Below are 21,188 nucleotides of genomic sequence, written 5' to 3'. Positions count from 1 at the left end.
TCGTATCGTCTCTGTTCAGTTTGCGTTTTTATGCTGCTGTTATTTCAAAGATATCTGTTTCCAAATTTAATGACTAATGTTTTAAATAAAAAAAAATTAAATGCAATAAGTACCAATTCCTAAGATTAAGGCATTTAATGTTTATAGAACTTACTTTCTCATTACAAAAATGATATGTTTTTTACATGAGAAACTTTATATATACGAACGAGATACACGTCGCCATCAGACAGCAGTCCTATATATATAAGTCTAATATGCTAATTCTGATATGTATCCCTAATGTCCTTTTAAATTGGTTAAAAATGATAATACTACGAATTTTAGACGGTGATTTACTAAAAAATCGCACATCCTCAAACTTAATAGACTTCTACAAATAATTCGTTAGTAGCTTTAGCAAGAAACACTCGCTCGATGATTATTGCTAGTAAGGTTGATTGATTTATTAATGAAATGATACGTTATGGAGAGATTTATCTTATTCTTTTTAAGATACAGCTGTTATAAATATATTCGTTTAATCATCATAATTTTGGTTCCTTGGCAGATTTTATTAGTCTGTATTAAACAATTGTATCGAACTGTATTAATTTGTTTTATCGTGTTTGTATGTTTGAATTTTTATTCGCATGCTCTACCCCATAAATGAATTTTAAATTATATGAAATACGGCTTAACTTAAAAATTATCAATTAAATGACGTACAATTTGCGGAATGCATTTTGTTATTGACCTAAATCTGCCTATAAGTGATTTTAGTTTGTTAATTATGTGTGATATATGAAGGTTCCACAAAAAAAAACTTTTAAAGCAAAGAACTAGGTTACAATACTTCTATCATGATGTAATAATACCCCTAAAGTTTAAGAAACCAACCTGATTCCACCTCTCGATGTGTCAGAATTCAGGGCTTTTCCCTCGTGAAGCCACGTGAGAACAGCTGGTGTGTCCACGTAACGAGCCCGACAGACCAGCGCCAGGGTTGATTCCGCTTCATAATATTTTTCCAGTAGAGGTGCTCCAGCCTCGTCCACTACCCAGACTTGGGGAGCTAGGTAATATATATGAATGTTTAATTCAGGTCGTACGCTGGGCGTTTTAAAGGTATATTATTTGATTATATAATTATCGAAGACGTATTCTATGTCACATTTTACTTCGGTACTTTATTTAAAAATAATCTACACGAGCCGTTCAACAAATTGTATAAATACAGTAAGAGACAGCACATTACTTAAATTAAAAATAATATTAGTACTAACTTATTAGCAAGTATGGACAACCTAAACCTAACCTATCCTGAATCTTTTTGGCTTCTAAACTGTTTTGCGATTCATTTTATATTTAATTATCAATAATTTTGATTATGGTTGTCCACGCTTACCATTAAAGTTTTGCCGCGGTGGCGTTAATACGTAAGTACTATAATATTCTCTAGGCTGTAAGTTTTAATTCATTATTTGCATTTTTGTATTAAACAAAGTAATTAATTAATATCAAAAGCAATACAGTAAGAATTCTTAAAACAGGATGGCTCCTTATTCGTATCCTCCACATGCCTATAAAGAGGGATTGCTGAGAATATGCCAGAATAGGAAGTTGGGGTAATCATACTTTTACATAAGAAAGGTGACACGTTGACTCAAAACAATAGGGGAATACAGTTGAACGCAAGAAGCACTAAATACATTGTGATTGCAAAATATACCTAGGAGGCACTAACATTTATCAATTATTATAAGCATTGCTGATGATTATGATCAAAAAGAACAAAACAAAGGAAGTGTAAAATCAGTGGATCGATCATTGGTTGATTGTCTTCTATTAAAATGATCCATGATATTAAAAAAAATATTAACTTATTCGTTGTATGATTACGGTTATGAAATATGTGCGCTTCAGATAATCTTACTATTTATATGTAGATATGTCCGACTGACTCTCGGCGGATGTGTAGATATCTGGCACTCATACACTCCTTCGTCTTCTGGCTTCACCTCCCTGACGAGAAGTTTCCAATTTCCAGGGTACCTCCTGGCCACCGTCACTCGATTATCAGCTGCATATGTCACTGCACCAACTGTGAGCAATTCTGGAATCTCGTCTTTACCCCTTCGACGAACCCAGGATACCTTTTAAAGATAAAAAAAAAAACATTTTTTTTATTTATTACAAAACTACATACATTTACTTACAGGCTATGCCAGTACAATAATACCGTGAAATATTAAATAAAATATAATAAAGTACATACATATTATTAAACACATAATTTACATAATATCTGTAAATTCAATTTGCGAACATTTAATATGTCGATAGTGCCAGAGACTGCATTCAGTAACGGGGATATCTGCAACAGACTGGTTCTTGCTTTTGGTATCGCAAATTACCTAGGCCTTCGCCGTCACACATATCCCGTAGGTGCTAAGAAACACAGTTCTTGGGTTGCATACTACACTCTTAAAGATTTTTAGTATGTAGTAGGCCTACTGTAAGTCCTGTATGTTCCCCACCAATTTATTTAAATATAATATCCAATTTATTGTTCCCCACCTTCCCTAAGACAAATAATGTTGGGTATATTAAAGGATAGTAGGGATAGACGCCATACAGTCTATTATAGAGGTATCGTGCAAATTTATTCTGAATGCGCTCCAACATAAGGCAGTATTTAGCTTCTAGCGGTGGATAAACAGACGAGTTACACCACTTCTAACCAAGCTTGAGATGGCTCTAATATTACTGAACGTTTTTGCCCTTAGAAGTACAAATGTGTATAATCTGCAAGTATACACTGACTTCTAAAAACCCTAAGAAAGGAAACGCGTATACTTTTAATTTGTATTATTTTATCACGCATACTATCCGAGAGAGGAGAGATTGCCTTTTGGTAGGACCGTGCGACTCTCATCCCAATGTAGTAGCTTTAAACCCCGCCTGTGCGCCGATGGTAACAACAAGCATTCGATATCGCAAAAGCAAAACATCATGACAAAACTGGCATGATTTAGACTAAAAAAATCTTAGTCATGCCAGTTTTGTCGTGATGTTTTGCCGTGTCTAAGGCATAGACAGAAGATCTGACTATGCCTGGAGACTGATCACATTGTGACACCAATGGTTTAATTGTTTTATTACGCGTCTAACTAGATTTTTATAGATCTGGGACCAGGCTGACCGGATGTTTAGTGCCCATGTACACTTTGAATAACTTATTCCATTTGGCTTACGAATGAGTATTTGAAAATAGAATCTATATCAACTGATGTATGGGCAACTAAAAATTATATTTCATGCATATTTATTATTGTTTATTTATAGAATAGCCAATTTACTAGTTTGTAGCCGATACAATGAAGTGAGTATAATGTTAGCATAGTATTTTGGCACTCGATTCTCAACACTCATGTGATCAAACTCCAGTTGATTTTTAGATGATATCAGCCATGCTTTACCGTACATAGGTATGTATTAATTCCCTTTAAACAAAATTATCAAACACATATGAAAATCTAAAGCCAAGACTAAGAGTTCTTTCTTTCTTTTGAAAAACTGTAAAATTTAATAAAAGAAATAGCTATTCAAGGCACACTCAGAACTGTACAAACTGTATTGCCTCTTGTAAACATTGTACCGTGTTTCTTGTTTTTGACTCAGCAAGTTAAAGCTGCAGTATCCTTAGCACTAGGAAATGTTAAGTTAATAACTGTTTCTTTCAAGTACGAGTAAAGTACAAGTACTTTCAAGTATGTACTAACATATAAAATTGAACCATAAATTTGGACCCCGAAAACAGAGTGGTATGCTGTAGCATTATACTGTCAAAAATTAAACTGAAGAATTAATCTGTGTTATTCAAACACAATATAAGATTCTAACGTGTAACCTAATTAACCATCTCCTAATCCATGGATTAATGATAGCTGGACATAAATACAAATTGTACTCGCAAAATAAGTCTCTAATTAAAGATTCTAGGAATTTGTGTGTTTTAGGGCTGTGAAACTCAAATATACTTAATTATTATAATATAGTTAAAGAAAAACACTTTTTTAACGTTAGCAATTTCTGCAAAAACCCTACATCTTTTAGTCGATACCAACTCCGGGGAAATAAATACAGATAACACAACATTTTCTGCAGCTGTAATACTTTTTGACATTTAACACCTTTGTCTTCAGTCACCATGACCACGCACGCTGTAAAGCACGCGAAACGTCGGTTTAAATTTAAAATTATGTACAAATAATTATAAGTTTAAATATAATAATACATATCTATAATCCGTTAAAAAAGTGTTTTTCTTTAAATGTGTAAAAGTTATGTAAATAAAAGACAATACTATTATAATATAGTGTTAATAACCTAATAATTGACATGGTAAATAAGAGCAAATCTAATAAATTTCATTATGCCAATTAGTCACAATTAGTCACCAATTAGTTATATTTAAAGGATTTCAGCTTACATTTCAAAATTAATTCAAACACAATCAGACGACAGTGTTGTATGTGCTTTTTAGGACATTCTATGCTGCGCAAATTCTAGGAAATGAGTTAACGTTACATTTATATCTAAACACTGCTGACTTACGACCTTATTCTTTTGTTCCTTTTTATGGCTAAAAAAATTATATTGGATTTACGAACCAGGGGGCTAGTCACTAGGAATACTTTGACAAGTACTTTGTCGGCCTTTAAGAATGAGGCCATTGCTATGTCCAGCCTAGAACGGCAGTTGGTTCCAGAAACTGTGGCGTGCTGCAAACGGTTTACAGTAAACGTTGTTTATTTAGACTTCATATATTTGATATACAAAAAGAGGTTTTAAACAATTAGAAAAACGAATATAAATCATAGTAGTTCGCAGTAGCTTCACCAATGTGCTGAAAATGCAAGCAATGTATAGAAAGCTCAGTTTATAGTAGCCCTGTGCTTTTTTGCTACGAACACTGTAAGTGGCTACAAGTTAGATTTTAACTAGCGAAGTTAAATTGTTACTGCGCTGTAGTGGTACGGGGTAGAAATGTTGAAACAAAAACTTTATCATCATTTAACTTTTTATGTTACGCTAATTATTTAAGAGGTATGTGATTATCAAAAAGTTTACACGACATAATATTCCAATTTTAAAAGCAAGCCATAGAGAATTTTAAATATCTACCCTTAAAGAATATAATTATGCTCATTAAGCATTGTAGTCAAACGAAATCAGGCCTACGTTTTATTATAGATTATTTTGTTGAGGCAATTACCGTAATGACCTCGAACATAACATAGATCCCTCGCGGCCAAAGAATTTTGTTAAATATTCGCTTTTGCTGTTAAGATGTTATTATGTTGGTTATGTTTGAGTGATTTTTAATAAACTCAAAATAAATTTATTCATATAGGTAATCCAGTACAGTTATGAACGTCAACAGAAGAGATTATAAATTGATTCTAAACTTACTACCAGTTCGCTAGTCAAGGGCGTAGAACGAGCAAGATGAACCGCTTAGAAACTCTCCACCACCCTGTTTTCGCTAAGTTTTGAGTCATAAAAATTGTTAGAATCGGAGTAAATCAATACCAAAGATTATTTTTTTACTAGGAGATTATCATATAAATATTCGTCAAGTTTATAAAAAGATTAATTTACGAGTAATGATTTTATTTAACATTTAATTTTTTATATAAAGAGTGGTTTAATCTTTATCCATAGATATGATGATTTTAATTGCTAACGGTATTGGTTTTATATGCATTATTTGTGGGAGTATAATGTTATACAGTTTAAACTTTCGTCAAGAATTAAAATCCAAACCAAAAACTTAATACCTTTTATTGTGAAAACTGTTTCATTCAGGACATTAATGAATCATTTAAAATTTTCTAAAACAAATGAGAATGTGCCCGGAAATAAACATTTTATTCCGATAAAAACCTTCAAAACCAAATTTTGTTATACACACAATATAACACGATGTTTAATCAAAAAACTCATAAAAACTGGCATAATGCAGACATAACATGATAATACGCATAAAAAATCCACAAACATTCCCATTTATACTCTCAGTATAATAATATCCTTATCCGATGCCTACAAGTACAAAAACAGAGTAGCCTCAACCATAAAACGTTAGGCGTTTTCTTTCTTCGCGATAAATCCGACAAATAATTCAGTCGTATTCGCCTGGCGAGGAAGCCGTATTGTCTTAAATAACATCTTATCAGCAAAAGCGAATATTTAACAAAATCCTTTGTAATTGGCCGCGCGGGATCCATGTTAAGTTTGGGGCCATTAAGGTAATTGCCTAAAGGAAATAATACAAAATAAAACGTAGGTCTGAATTTGTCAGAATACAATCCTTAATGAGCATAAATATGTTCTTTGAGGGTTAATATTTAATAATTTGATTTGGATTTGAAATTGGAATAGGATATAGTGTAAACTCTTTGATAAGAAATTAATTGCACAGACATGCTAATGAAGCAAATATTGAAAAACCTTTTTTGTACGATTCCATATATGAACTTACGCCCATATTCTGTAAATTTTGCTTCTATTTTGCTCTGTAGCATACGTCTATCCTATGGCAGATTAGAATCTTTTTGCGTCGGTAAGCTCGAACACTTATCTTGAGCATTATCGGTGAATCGATCTCTTTACAAGAAATAGGAAATTGATGTCAAGATCGACGACATCACTCGTTTAGTATGAGGCATTTTTTGCTGCCGTTATAATAAGCAGGGGAACTTTTTATAGCTCTCAGGTTAATTGAATGTCACATTCAAGCAGTGATGGCCTTGTGGCTTAAGCGTGCGACTTTCAGCCCTAAGATCATGCGTTCTAATCACGGGTGTGCACTAATGGATTTATTTTGAGTTGCTTGAGAGTTGCTAGTTGCGAGTTGCTTGTTATATATATATATATATATATATATATATGTTGTTAGTTATAAGATTTAGGCATATAAGTTTAATTTTTTAATGATTTTATATAGGATAATTGGTGTGGGAATTATTTTGGAATTCTATCGAATTAGTAGTAATGATAGGAAAATGTAGAGGAATAAAAAAAAATATACTGATTCTTGTTCGCACTTAACACTCCTATGTCCGGTGAAGGAAAGCATGTCTTAGACGTATGGCACACAAATTCGATCAACTATAAGAAAAATACAAATGATGACGAAACATACATATGAGGGCCACTATGCCAACACTACTCTAGACAAAGTATATATAATAGCTCCACAAAAAAAATACTTCAAATCATGGCGTGTCCTTTTGTGAATCCCCATAATTTCAAAATCGCTTGATTAAATTACCCCAACGCAATTTCTCGTCGAAAACGAAGGATAAAGGGATAATTTTGTATTTGTTATATCTTTTGTAATTGGCCTGAAGCGTTTATAAGGTTGGTTATTAGTATAATTAGAGTCAAACAAAACAAAGCAGATTGCGTAGTGTCTTCTATTGACGGGCAAAGGATAAGGTGCAAAGGGAAATTGTAAGAACTTTGTGCCTTGTTGAAGTTAAAGAGAGTTAATTGCTTGGGATGAAACTTATTTAGATTGAGGATATAACTATAAATTGTAAAACTAAATAACCAATAAATAGTCACATTTAAATATATATCAGTGAATGTCCGTATTATTTTCTTATAATTATATATGCTTTGATCGAGTTTATTGACCTTTTTTTGTTTTGGTTAATCATTTAGAGATTCCTTTAAATATTTTAAGAACCATAATTGAATTTGATCCATTAATTATATCTATTGATTTAATACTTTAGAATCATTTATTTTTATTTGTTGCACCAACAAAGTAGACACTGATACATGCATGTAACATAAACACAAACACAAGCCTAGTGCTGCCCCAATTATAGGCGCATACAACATTCTGATTTGATCATAACTTAAGAATATTGTTACGACCAATCCGAGCAAATGCCTTGAATGGGGTCGCCATCTTGACATTGGACAATGCGTTAATGGAATGTAGAGTGAAGAGTGGTTCTGATTGAGTATTCAGGGAAGCATTGTGTTGATGAGACGTTGGACCGAGTTGGTTCTATGTGATTTGTCTCTGACTATAATTAAAGGTGAAACTCTAAAAATTGGTGCATTTAATGTAAGATTATTAGGATCAGAGATAAGATACATATAATAAACACACTCACTACAAATAATAGAAATAGATATACTGTGTATAGCGGAAGTAAGGAAAATGGGATGCAATATTGAAGTACATGATAATTTTGAACTAGAGGAGGCCTTTACCTTACATGGGGTTCTAATAACACAGTTTTAGATGAATAGTTATAAGAATTAATTGTTATTTAAGGTTGTTTAAATGGGCTTTATTATAATTAAAGGTGAGATCAGTGCCTTGAACCCGCTATTCGTTATAAATGAAGCAAAGAGTTATTTGTAATGTTTAATTTGATTTGAATCTAAATACGGCTCGATAATTATTCGTGTGTTTTGTGTTCGCACTCTACCCATATAACGCCCACTAAGCTCGCTAATGACGATGTTCAAAACGATGGAGTGACGAGCCGATTTTCATATATATTTTATACATTTCAAATATATTTCAGATATATCTTAAAATATAAAATCAAAATATTTTTAACTTTGCCGTTTGACTTTTTTCGATAGGACTTTTAGTTTTGCCGGAAATCGAGAAAACCGTTTTTTACCCTTCCTCCCTCACCCCCATCCCCTTCCCGACCTCAAATCGCCCGTAAATTATTTTTCTTTCATTTTTATAATATTCCCCTCCTTTTCTAATGGGTTTCATCCTACTATTGTTATTTTGGTTTTAAAAATTATCGACCCTGGTCTAATATAGGCTCGTTCCTTTACACTTTCATAGTTAAGATATTTCCAAAGGCGTGTTTTAATAGCCGCCGTCAAAACTTGATTACACAACTCCGCAGTAAGCAGTGTAAAACAAATGGCCATCAGATGAATTGCAAAACCGTCAATCTTCTTGTTTTAAGGAAAGTAAGCGGCAGGTACTCAAAAGTTACGTAGCTTGTGGCTCGAATTTAAGCCCCTCACTACGGGGACAGTAAAAATTAATAAAGGGCCTTATCTTGTCTTGTACACAAAATACGGTTCCGCGTAAATCTACGGATAATCTCGGCAAAGCTTGTTCAATTTTACGGATAAGAAATTAATCTTGTGACATTTCAGACTGTAAATTGTTTTAATCATAATCTCGTAATGGATCGAAAGGTTCCCGTTATGAGTTTTGAACTCAAATTTATGCGTTTGTTAAATTTTAATAGGGAAAACCATTTATGGAATTTAGACATATGGAGTAACTTTTAATACTTACTTACTTACTTACTTTACTATGACTTTTAATACATGAAATCGATTATTGGAATCAGCATACTGTAGTGATGTGAGGTGATTTGAAAAAAACAATCTTAAACAAATCCATTTTTAAGCAACAATTTAATTCTATCATGCATACTAGATATAACTAAGTTGTGAGTAGGTATTCAATAGTTAAGAGTCAAGAAAATGCCTTGATTAATCTTCTATATATATTTTAGTAGTAAATTCTACCATCACAGTAAGTTGGTAAAAAATAAATGTTTTATGTTGCAGAAGCCGCTCACAAGTTTAATGTTTTCGCGAACCATTTTTATTCCGATTTGTATTCACTCACCGTTTTATCTTGAAGAAGACTAATCCTGCAATTCAAATGCGCGTCTTCGCCGAGCTGAACGGTAATTTTAGTCACATTACCAACTGGGACGTCCTCAAACGTCGGGCCATACTTCCTATCGTGATCGAAGTAGGACTTAACTGAGACCACATGTGGTACAACTTGCGGTGCAACTTGTTGGACAACTTGTGGTACAACCTGTTCGACTATTTGTGGTGCAACTGTGTTGCCGGTCGGTTGCGGCACCTTGAAAGACTTTGTGCTGTCTATGGTGGAATTGCCGAGACGTAACATGATCGGGGCGGGAACGATGCCAGTGCTTAGGGCGTAGTAAGGCGTAACAGTTGTGTCTTCGTTGGTAATGTTATCTGGAAAGAGAGGCTTTGGTAAATCGTTTGCCATTAGTAGAGGAAAAAAACTCACGTAATTTTGAACTATACTAATAAATAAGTTGTGTGAATTTTTTAGATCTTTTCAATGCATTAAATGAATGAATGAATTGTAATATTATATCAATAGCTATCTGAGGTTATGAATCCCTATCGAACGAGTACGAAATAAAACACTTTTAAACCTTGAGAAATTATTGTACCTTTTGTGAATTGGCAGACGACTATCTGGGAGAAAATAAACACACCGACACTCCACATAGCGCCTGTCCGAGGCTGAGCCCCATTCGGAGCCTCATAATCTGGAACAAGTAAAACTTTAATAAAATAAAACAATAGACTTGCAAGATAGCTGTAGTAAGTAAGATAATTTGTTTTGTTCGATGGGACTTCTCTAGGAGTGGCTGACATGACGGCGTATCTTTTATAGATCATCAGATAGGCTTAGTGTTTGACTTGTTATCGGTTTTTGGGTGTGAGAAGTGTCGGTTTCCTTACGATGTTTTTTCATTGTATTATCATTGAAATGGTCTATTTGTGCACAGGATTAAACATTCACAGGTGTTTAAGCTTCTAAAAATTCGTTATAGGATTTCAGATTTAATCTCTTTAATATAAATTTGAATCTCTACTGCTTATTACTTGAGCCACACGAACTCTTTGCGCCATAACTATTATTTTCATATATTCATACTTATATGCCTAACAATAAGGATTCTGTAAGCTATTTATCTTACAATTAACTTTGATCCTTTGACTTTAGAATGTTCACATCGACCTTGCATAATAATAGTCACACTTCAAACGGCTTGCAACATTCTTGAAAAGCCTTTAGCAACTTCTGAATGGCCTCGCTTCCAATGCTCGAGGCAGTAATAACTAACTTACAAGTTTTCTGAGAATATCTATACAAATGAAAGCTTTCCCTTTGAATTTACACTACGGGTATGGACTAGGCTTAAATAATATTTTTATTTATTAATTGATTAATATGTTGCACTGTAGCCATTTTATAGTATCAACTAGCTGACCTGGAAAACGTCGTTTTGCCATGTATATCATTTATATTAAAAATAGGGGTTGATGGTAGAGAGTAAAAATTTAGGGTTCTATGTATATTAATGCTGTATCATAAAAATATTAATTTCTTTTTATCTAAAATTGAAAAAAAAATTAGGGGTGGATTACCCTTAACATTGAGGGGGATGAAAAATAAATGTTGTCCGATTCTCAGACCTACCCAATATGCACACAAAATTTCATGAGAATCGGGAAAGCCGTTTCGGAGGAGTTTAACCACATTCACTGCGACCCGAGAATTTTATATATAAGATATTATAATCTTATTGATTAGAAGATGTTATATTTGGTATGTGATTCGATTGATCCTGGCTTTAATGCGAGGTCTTGAGACATAAAAGTCAAGTTGTTTCTCTGGGGAGCGTTATCAAAGGAAAATCAGTCTATTTCTTGAAACTTACTTAAACCCTGATAACCTATTTTATATGGAGGTGGTGAGTATAATATTATAATCTATATTATACACATCAAGAGGTGCTATAATCTCATATTACTGCGTTGTCATTGATTATTTTAGTTAAAGAGACAAATTTTGTAACTTAACATTAGCTAAGTTTATTATACATGTTAATATTTAAATACATTAACAAAGTGACACCAATCATCGCACACTTGAAGCCGATAGGCTTTTCGTTTTAACCTCACTAATAAATTGAAAAACATTCTCGTTTCAGTTAATGTCCAATAACATAAATGCCATTTTGATTTACGAACTCTTCAGTAAGTAGCTTTTTTTTAATCCAGCGTCACAACCCTACCCCTAATGTTATCTTTGTAATAAGCTTATGTTTTAAACAATTAAAGCCAGTCGTTACCCAGCATCAAACAAAGTGTAGTATAAAGTATCGCTTAACATCAGGTGAGCCTCCTGTCCGCTGGCCCCCAATTCTATAAAAAAAAATTATTTGAACATTTCCATACAGAATCCGTTACCGAACTTAATGTACGCAACATTTTATTTCCATACCGTTCCAGGATTAAGAGAAACAAAATCTCAGTGTACAGGCGGTAGAACCTTGTTTAAAAGTTCCATGATTAGCTCTAAGTTAAAACTGCTTTTATATGCGTATCAAACATTTCATATTTGAAAGTAAAAGTTTTCATATTATTCCGCAAATGACCTGAAACCTACATTAACTTTTATATGAAACACATACAGAGCAAAGAAGCGTAGATATGTGATAATCCCTTGTGTGATCGTCTGTATTGGAGAAATCCTGTTTATGCCGCTTCCTTGCATAAATATTTATAGAAACAACTTTTATGTTTACTTTTACTTAGAGTATTTGATTGGCTATAATTTATGTGTCAGTTTGTTTATCGGCAGGATAAAATTATTACTTCTCAATTAGCTTAGCAGTTGAATGACACAGCATATGTAACTAATAAAAAATATTTATCAGAAAACGACACTATTTTATATAAAAACAATCAGCGCTGTAACCTTTTGTGGGATTTGTAGGGCCATTAGCCTTGTGTTGTCAATTTCCTGGCAAAGTTTCATTCACCGTACAAGCGAATTGAAAATACAAAGTCCACTCACTAGTGGCACTCCCACTTGCGCTTGTCGAACACAGCTCATTGCAAATGATTTTGAACATTTGCAATGAGCCATATTTTTTAGAAGTTTTTTCCAAACATTTAAAAAACGTATATTGTTATATATCTAGTTATATAGAAGGGTATGGATTATGTACGAATGTTAATGCCCACATAAATAACGTTTAAAATAAATTCTAATTTAGAACATCGGCATGTTTGAATTTTTTTTCATGTTTTTTGCTGTTAGTTAGTAGCGTATTATATTATTAGTATGTAGCGTTTTTCTGCCACATTTTACTCGTTAATGAATACTTTTAAGTCAGTAATCTAGAAAGGCCTATAATTATGTATGAGTTTGTTTTATCTTTTAGAGTTTGACACCTTGGTTGCATTTGGACCCTTGTAATCCGATTAAGGTAAAAGGACAAATTGAGATCATAATGACATACAGAAAAGCCGTGGAGATTTTACGCCTGACATGAATCCATTTCCTTCAATGAAAGATCCAAATCACCGTAATACTGATTGGATTCGTATGAAAACGCCTTTTACGGGAATTCAAAAATTCTGTACTTAAATTAAAAAAATGACACTTTGTAGATCTGTTCTTAAAAAGATTTTGTTTCCATAATTTCAAAATGACAGTTTTATTAGAGATCAATATCATTTGACGGAGTGAGGTGGGATAGTACGAAGGGATAACGATGACAATCGTCGAACTAGGTACAATAACAAGAAAGCACGACAAATAAAATGTGATAGAAAATAAACTCTATCGACATAACAGTTTACTTTTTAAAGGCCTCTGCTTGTTTCGACCACTAAATCGAACTGAGGGGCACATTTCAAGGTAATCTCACTGTTGGCCCTATGGACCGGGCCTCTCATTGCGCTAGTCGGCAATCACTTTTCCTGCGAGAATCAGGCCTCGTCTTATTGAATTGCCTAAAAGGCTTCCACACCAAGCTCTGGAGTGGGGGGCTTTTAATTTGTTGATCGCTAATGTTATTGGATCATCCGCATCCGTTAGAACGTGTCGAGGGTTCCCACGGGACGTTTTTGTTGGGAACGAGGACCGAACTAACCGGTGCCTGTATTTATAGCAACCCGAATATGTGTACTCTTTTGGCGACCGAATCCGAATATACTTCAGAGTCAAATGGAAATAGGAATGATTGTCAAAGTCTTAAAGTTTCAAAAGTTTAAGGTGTTCAATTTACGAGCTCTGTGATATACAAACACAAGTAACACCATTTCTTCGACAAATACATATTACCATTGTAATTTAATTAACAATCGCTGACTAGACGCACCCTTCGTGCTTCGATTTGAAATGATACATGGTTAGTTAGTATACATTAATATTTTAAGGTCACAGAAGAACAGGAACTATGTCACCACTAACACAAAACCCGACAAAAGCAAATGAATGTATTATTTATATGTCTCACCATATAAGAAAATAGATTATGTTAACGTCAAGTGTACGCCGGAGAATTAATATTGATGGGGACGATTCTTATATCCATTCCACATATGTATCTCATATGTGGAATGGATATAAGAATCGTCCCCATCAATATTAGAAAAAAAATAAGGCTATATATTATCATCATGGGTTGGTTAAAATGCTAAATAATTATCTTTGGAGGCACGAGAATAGTGTAGGATAAAGGAGGCATGCCTTCGACACATCCAGGGCCGACAGGGTCAAATAATTCAAATTTGACATTGTGATAAAAGCAAATAAGATGTTTTATAGTTTTTCCTATTTAATAAATTGGAATTAATAATTTATAAAATATAGGTAAAATAATATTTTTTTCTTTCGCTTCGTCTTCGATATCAAACAATGCTTATTAAAGAACTGTTTTGACGTTCGCAGTTCAAATATTAGCATTCGAGACGAAATTAAAAATAAGTGATATGTGATACTCGTCTGACTAAAAGACATTAATCTGTGGAAGCAATTTATGAAGGTTGGGTAAAAAGGAGAACTCTTATAGACGTTTTTGTTTGCTTTGTTAATATTATATATACATGCCTTTTAGCGATGTAAATTCGTCTATCAATAGTTATTATTATTCATAATATGTTAATGCCAAAAATTTAAAGTATTTACTAAGCTACTGGGAAGATGCAATGACCAGAGCTTAAGTAGAGATGGACAGGACACCTGCTTAGAGGCCAGAGAGCAAAATAGTCGAAAAAAGTAACTCAATGGACTCCTCGCTACAATACCAAGCGAAGGAGAGGAAGACCATGTGCGCGGTGGGCTGATGATTTTATAAAAGCTACCGGTCTTCTGTGGCAAAGACTGGCCAGCGATGGAAACAGCTGGAGGAGGCCTTCGTGCCACAAAGGCAACCTGTACAACAGGACAGTCGTGCAACAAAACCTTAAAGAACTTTCTTTTATATACATATATATTTTTGTAAACTTTCTCTTGTAATAGTTGTAATAAAGGCTTTGAAATTGAAAATTAAGCATCTAATAAGTCTTAAGCATAAAAAAAATCAGTGGCGCTACAACCTCTTTAGGTTCTGGCCTCAGATCTAGTTTCTGTTTCATGATAATTTTTTAAATCTAATAGGCACTTGCTCGATGTTTTCCTTCACCGTTCGAGCAAATGTTAAATGCGCACATAGAAAGAAAGTCCATTGGTGCACAGCCCGGAATCGAACCTACGACCTCAGGTATGAGAGCATGCTGAAGCCACTAAGCCAACACTGCTCAAGTCATTAGCATGGTACAAAGTAAACTTTTCCAAGTCACAACATACATAAAAACCAAAAGATCTCCTATTTATGTACATAATTCCTAATGTTCTTCCGGCATTATCATTCAAAAACTGTTTATTATTTGTTGGAATCACGCACAAATGCTCATTCTGAAATGCTTCGTCGGTACAACAATAACACTCAATTTGCTGGTACAGTTATTAAGAATTATATCGTTCAAGTGACCGAACCCCGATCCGCAGATCTAGCCCTAATGGACAGCCTAATAGCTGTACGTGATCTAAATAAGACTATTTTGTTTTCGCTTTTCACGTTATTTGCTACTTTCATTACTTTTCGTGCGATTTGTGGTGCTAAGATTATTTTTCTATATTTATTTTGTGTTTTATTTGTGTCAATGGACAATCCTTTTAGCAATCATATGACATCATTTATTCCAATTAGACCGTGGTCTTAGAGCTCTTTCTTTCTTTTGGTCTTTAATTTTGAACATTAAGTAAATAAAAAGATGATTCTCGTTGCCCCTTCCAAAAGGTGGTTTCGCGTGGATAAAGAATGGACAAGAAACTCCACACACTCCTTCTTTTAAAATATAATTTACAATATTTGTATACATTAATTAATTAATTATATGTGAAGACAATGTACTCCCAGCATAAAATTACTATACAGGTATGTCATTATATTGTTAGTATAGATGTTCCTCACATATTTACAAATTTCGAAACCGTAGAATATTATACATTAAATAGCAATAAAAAAGCAATAAAACAGTGTGTGAGATAAACATATATTATTGCGTTTGTCGTATTATACAACAAAATACGTAAAATTAGATCAGCAACTAATTGGTATTGTCAAGGCTCTATGATTATTCTATGAAGCAGGACCAGCATGTTTCCAAGCATTCATCTTGAATATAATCCTCTAATTTTTAAAAAATCATTTATTTAGTATTAATATGTCACAACGATTATTGTAAGATTTAACACAAGATCCCATAAATGATGTGTGAACTTTGCTACTGAAAGCAAAAAGCTTTTGGCTAATCTGAAAGATAGTAGAGCTATTTAATCTTTATTTCTAGTAATGAATATATGAATAGATTCTTTCTTATAATATGTACTAATACAAACTGTTAAATCGTCAAGCGTGAGCTTTTTTAAAATATTAACATTGGTGTCCCTTTTATTTCCAAGCACCTTCTCACTCGAATTCTCCACCAATACTACAGACTAAATGTTGCTCATGCAGAGCTTGATATAGTCAATATTGGCCCGAACAATTAAAAAGATCCTAGTTAGGCATCTATCAGTTACCTAACCTGCATTGGCAAAGAAAGTACCTAAATAAGTTGAAGTGATTTTTTCTTACCCTTTTTTAGATATGACAATTTTGTTTTTATGTTTCGTGTGTTAATCTTATGTGCATCGTATTTGTCAAAGATACATAAGACTGTAGAAAGGTTTTTTGTATGTGAAGTGGTTTACTCTAATAAATAAATAAGTTTTAGGAAAACATATAATTCTAACCTTAATCTAAATTATATAAAATTATTTATAATTAGTTCGGTTTCATATAAAGTAACATCCAACAATTTCAGTCCACCAATTGAATATTAACTAACATACTGAATATAACATACTGCTTGGTGGTTTGATATGATAACGTTAGAAAAACCAAACCGTATAAATATTTTTTTGATTTGTAATACAAAACAATGCTTATAAACATTATTGTTTTATTTATTTAGGGCGTAACAAGGAAAAACCTAGTTAAAACAAATAACAAAAAGGCGGGGTTCCACGTGCAGAAATATAATTGTTTCGAAATTCTGAAAAATAAACACATTTATTGCGTTGTGATTTCATGGAATTCGTTTGGAACATTTATTTTGTATTAACTTTAGTTTTTCAATACCAATTAAGACGATTTTCGATAACGATAATCGCCTATTACCCTTCTACCCTTGTATTCGAAACTTTGAACGTTAATTTTATCACTGCCTAAGAGATAACTGTTAAAGGTTAAAATAATTGTAAAACCAGTAACATTTTGAAGACAAAAATCTATCAATATTTATTTATTTTTATATATTTATTTATTGCATACATAATCTTAAATAGAAAGAAGTTGGTGTGGTGGAAACACAAACTGGACACCGTTTTTCTGTCCACCGGGACTCCCGGTCCGTTGGGTCCCGGTGTTCCGTCGGGTCCCGGTCTGGGACGAAGAAGATATTTAAATAATTAAAAATATACAAACGAGCATTAAACTATTAAAATTGCACGAACAACGTAATATGCCAATTGAAACATTGACAATCTATAAACAACCGATGCAAGTAACCTGTTCTTAACGAGAATTCTCATTTGAATATAGGATGTGTTCCAATATTCGAATATGAATTAAATGACGATGATGTCTGATTTTCTTTATGCATCATCAATACATAGTATAAAACAAAGTCGCTTTCTCTGTCCCTATGTCCCTTTGTATGCTTAAATCTTTGAAACTACGCAACGGATTTTGATGCGATTTTTTAATAGATAGAGTGATTCAAGAGGAAGGTTTATATGTATAATAACATCCATTAAATAGTGGTTTTGAGGTTTCTAATGTTATGTCGTAAGTAATTACATTTCTTTCCGCTTACATTGCACCGCAGGCTGAACCCTACGAGTTTTATCAAAATAATGTACTAAGTATTGTACACATTGAGAAGGTCTACAGAAAGGTCCATGATGGTATATGTCTATCTCTTATGGATAACCCACATTTTTATATACAACGTTCACAGATTTTCTGTAGGTAGAGTATTTAGTATCAGCATTGCACCCGTGCGAAGCCGGGGCGGGTCGCTAGTAATTTATAATTGGATGATTAATGTAATATATTTTTAATTTAAATTTAATATTGTTTCTCGTATTAAGAAGTGTAACTAATAACGAGTTTTAGAATTAAATGTGGAATAATATAGTCTAATGTTTTTTTTTTCATTATAAATAATAGTAATTTTATTTTATGACATTAATTTGTCATTATAATTACAGAGATAATGTTTGCATAACCCAGGGGTACTAATTTTGTTTCCCGAAGCAAAAAAAAATATGATGTCTGTTCACATTAAATAATGAGGGATGTATATTAGTACAAGATCGGATACTTTGAAACTGAAGTACCTACATAATTATTAATGGTATAGAAAGACTAAAACTTGGATACATCCCGGCTTCAAACTTTTTAAACTTCTACGAAATCGTAATGTAAGATACATGCCTCAAAAACTTTTCATTGTACCAGCATTTTCGTTGAAAATGTATACTTCATTCAAATAGTGTGATAGTCATATTAATATGGAAAATATTCTTGAAAGTATTTTTGAAATAACTACTAAAAAACTTTCAAACATTTGTCCCTTCTCATTTTGCCCCCTTGTTCTATAAAAAAAAATTAGGATATAATTTATTTTGAGGTTAAGTGAAGGTGATAGATTTAAGTTTAATAAAATTAAGTCATAATCATGTTTGTATAAATAAGTCCAAAATAAGTCTTAATATCATATAATTAACCTTAGAAGTCCAGCTTTTTAGTATTCGTAAAAAGTATACCTGTCAAAAACTATCCTCAATGATCATTCATAGATATAATATTTGACAAGGGTGCGCTGAGATATTAAGCTGGCAATTTACGAAAATGAGAACATAGAAACCGCTGATGTTCAAATATTACCACAGTTATTTTTGCTTGAGCAGACCTATTGAAAGTTATTTCTCAAAACCATAATGTAGAGCACAAAATAAAGTAATAGTAATTTACTGTTATAAATAATCTTATGTTGCTGGAAATGCTTGTTTGTGTGGGACTGATGCCTCAAAGGTAAGTACCACCTGTGTAACAGGTCATCAGGTCCCGCCACACAGGATCGGTCTTTGGTAGAAGTATAAATTTATGCTTAGTAAATAAAAATTATTATTATGCATGCATAATAGGTTGCAACAAAAAAAGTTGAACTAAATTACTAATTAAACGGATTTGGAAATCATAACTGAAAAAAACCTAAATATTAATATAAAATTGGTCAAAGTGTCTATTATATAGCGAATTCCTTATTTTTGCAACTCGTCTGGACTTTGAACACTACAAGATTGTCAATTAGAACTGAAGTTTATTAAGAAACGTTGAAGGATAATAAGCTCTTTGTAGAGAAAGAAGGCCATGAATAAATATAAACTTTGTAATATATAACTTATTAATATTTTGGGTGTGAATAGTCTCTACTTACGTTCGTTTGACGTTTGACAATTCAAAAACGACTGCTTAGTATGAGACTGCGACATATGCGTTTTACGGCATCACTGCATGGGTATGCAAACAGCCAGGCACCCAACAACAATCGCTCTAGGCAGAAGCAGCCTCATCCATTTAGCAGAGCCTTATTCGCTTATGTGTTCGATTCATGGGATTCCAATAGATAAGTCTGTCTATGTACCACACGCTTGCTATTACGGAGAAGGCAAACATGGTTCGGCGTGTCTTTGATATAAAAAATCCTGTCTCTAAATACGACATATATTATATTCTTGTAACTCTATTGCATTGTTATTAAAGTAAGAATTTATATACATAAGCAATACACATTTAACTTTAGATTCAGTTGATGTAATCAGTTTTTATGTATAATTGTTAGAAGAATTTTCGACAAATGCAGATGGCTCTCCTGATGTTGAGTGTTACCGCCGCCTATGAACACTCTCAATGCCGCCGCCGCAGGGTTCGCCAGTGCCTTGCTGACCATATAAGTATTGATACGCTCTTTTCTTGATAGACCTTAAGTCGAATTGGTTCTGAAATACTTCAATGGGTAGCTGGTTCACATAGTTGTGGTGCGAGGCAAAAACTGCCTTAAATAACGGTTGTGAAACGAGGGATGTCGAGGTGATACGGGTGAGATTTTGTATTCTGTCTCGACGTCTGATGATTAAACTCAGCTGCGGGTATTATATGTAGGAAACTTTGGTTCCTCAATTGGTTTGTACTATTGTACCATTCCCTATAGTTTTTTTAATTAATGTGAGCCTCACTTGATTTCTTAATAATAAGAGTAATAAAGATTCTTTTTGGTACTGCCTTCGTATCTTGATAGTTGAGTTATCGTGTACTATTTCCTATAGTTGTTGTAATTAATGTGGGATAGGCCAATTTTCTTGGAAGTTGACTATAATAACAGTAAAATATTACCCAAAATTATGTATATGAAGCGCCTTTTTGTATTTCGGAATCTTCGTAGATCTGATTAAATAAAATGACCTTGGCATCTTGACAGAAGATAAAATCAATTCTTAAGATGTGTATGTCGTATGAAATAAATTTTATCTACTGGATTATAATTTCTTGGTACAAAATCTTTTTCATATCATTTGTATCTACACTCTCTTAAATCTCTACTGTACTCGTTCACGAATATCAACAAAAAAACAGTAAAACTGTGATAACAAAAGATAACAATGTCTTTGAAAGATGCGCCAGACTAATCATGAAAATAAAGATTATAGAAGACCGTAAATTGAACTTTATGTTTCATTCTTAATAAGACTTACGATTCTTACTAGAATGATAGCCAGTACTTTCTTTTTACGAAACCTATTTGGAGACTAACAAAAAAGTAATGTTTAAAGAACTTTATTTCTTCTTACAAAAATGTATTTTATTTACATGAGAAACTTAATATGCATATACAAGCGAGATACA

At 33.0% G+C, this 21,188-nt stretch overlaps 1 protein-coding gene across 2 annotated transcripts in view; it reads right to left on the bottom strand.

Moving 5' to 3' along the window:
• The window catches only part of LOC111000885, a 72,284-nt gene that overhangs the window by 5,728 nt on the left and 45,368 nt on the right, over positions 1-21,188 (bottom strand). For both annotated transcript variants that reach the window (XM_045628387.1, XM_045628388.1), the window contains exons 2-5: positions 10,278-10,376; positions 9,686-10,053; positions 1,916-2,135; positions 880-1,054 (exon numbers count right to left, since the gene is read on the bottom strand). In XM_045628387.1, the coding sequence (XP_045484343.1) occupies positions 880-1,054; positions 1,916-2,135; positions 9,686-10,053; positions 10,278-10,335 (821 nt within the window). In that variant the 5' untranslated portion in view covers positions 10,336-10,376. The remainder of the gene's footprint in view (positions 1-879; positions 1,055-1,915; positions 2,136-9,685; positions 10,054-10,277; positions 10,377-21,188) is intronic.

This window comes from Pieris rapae, chromosome 5 (assembly GCF_905147795.1).
Source record: "Pieris rapae chromosome 5, ilPieRapa1.1, whole genome shotgun sequence".
NCBI classification, from domain to species: Eukaryota; Metazoa; Arthropoda; class Insecta; order Lepidoptera; family Pieridae; genus Pieris; species Pieris rapae.
The sequence above is the reverse complement of the archived record's forward strand: the minus strand, read 5'-3'. Positions and strand labels throughout refer to the sequence as shown.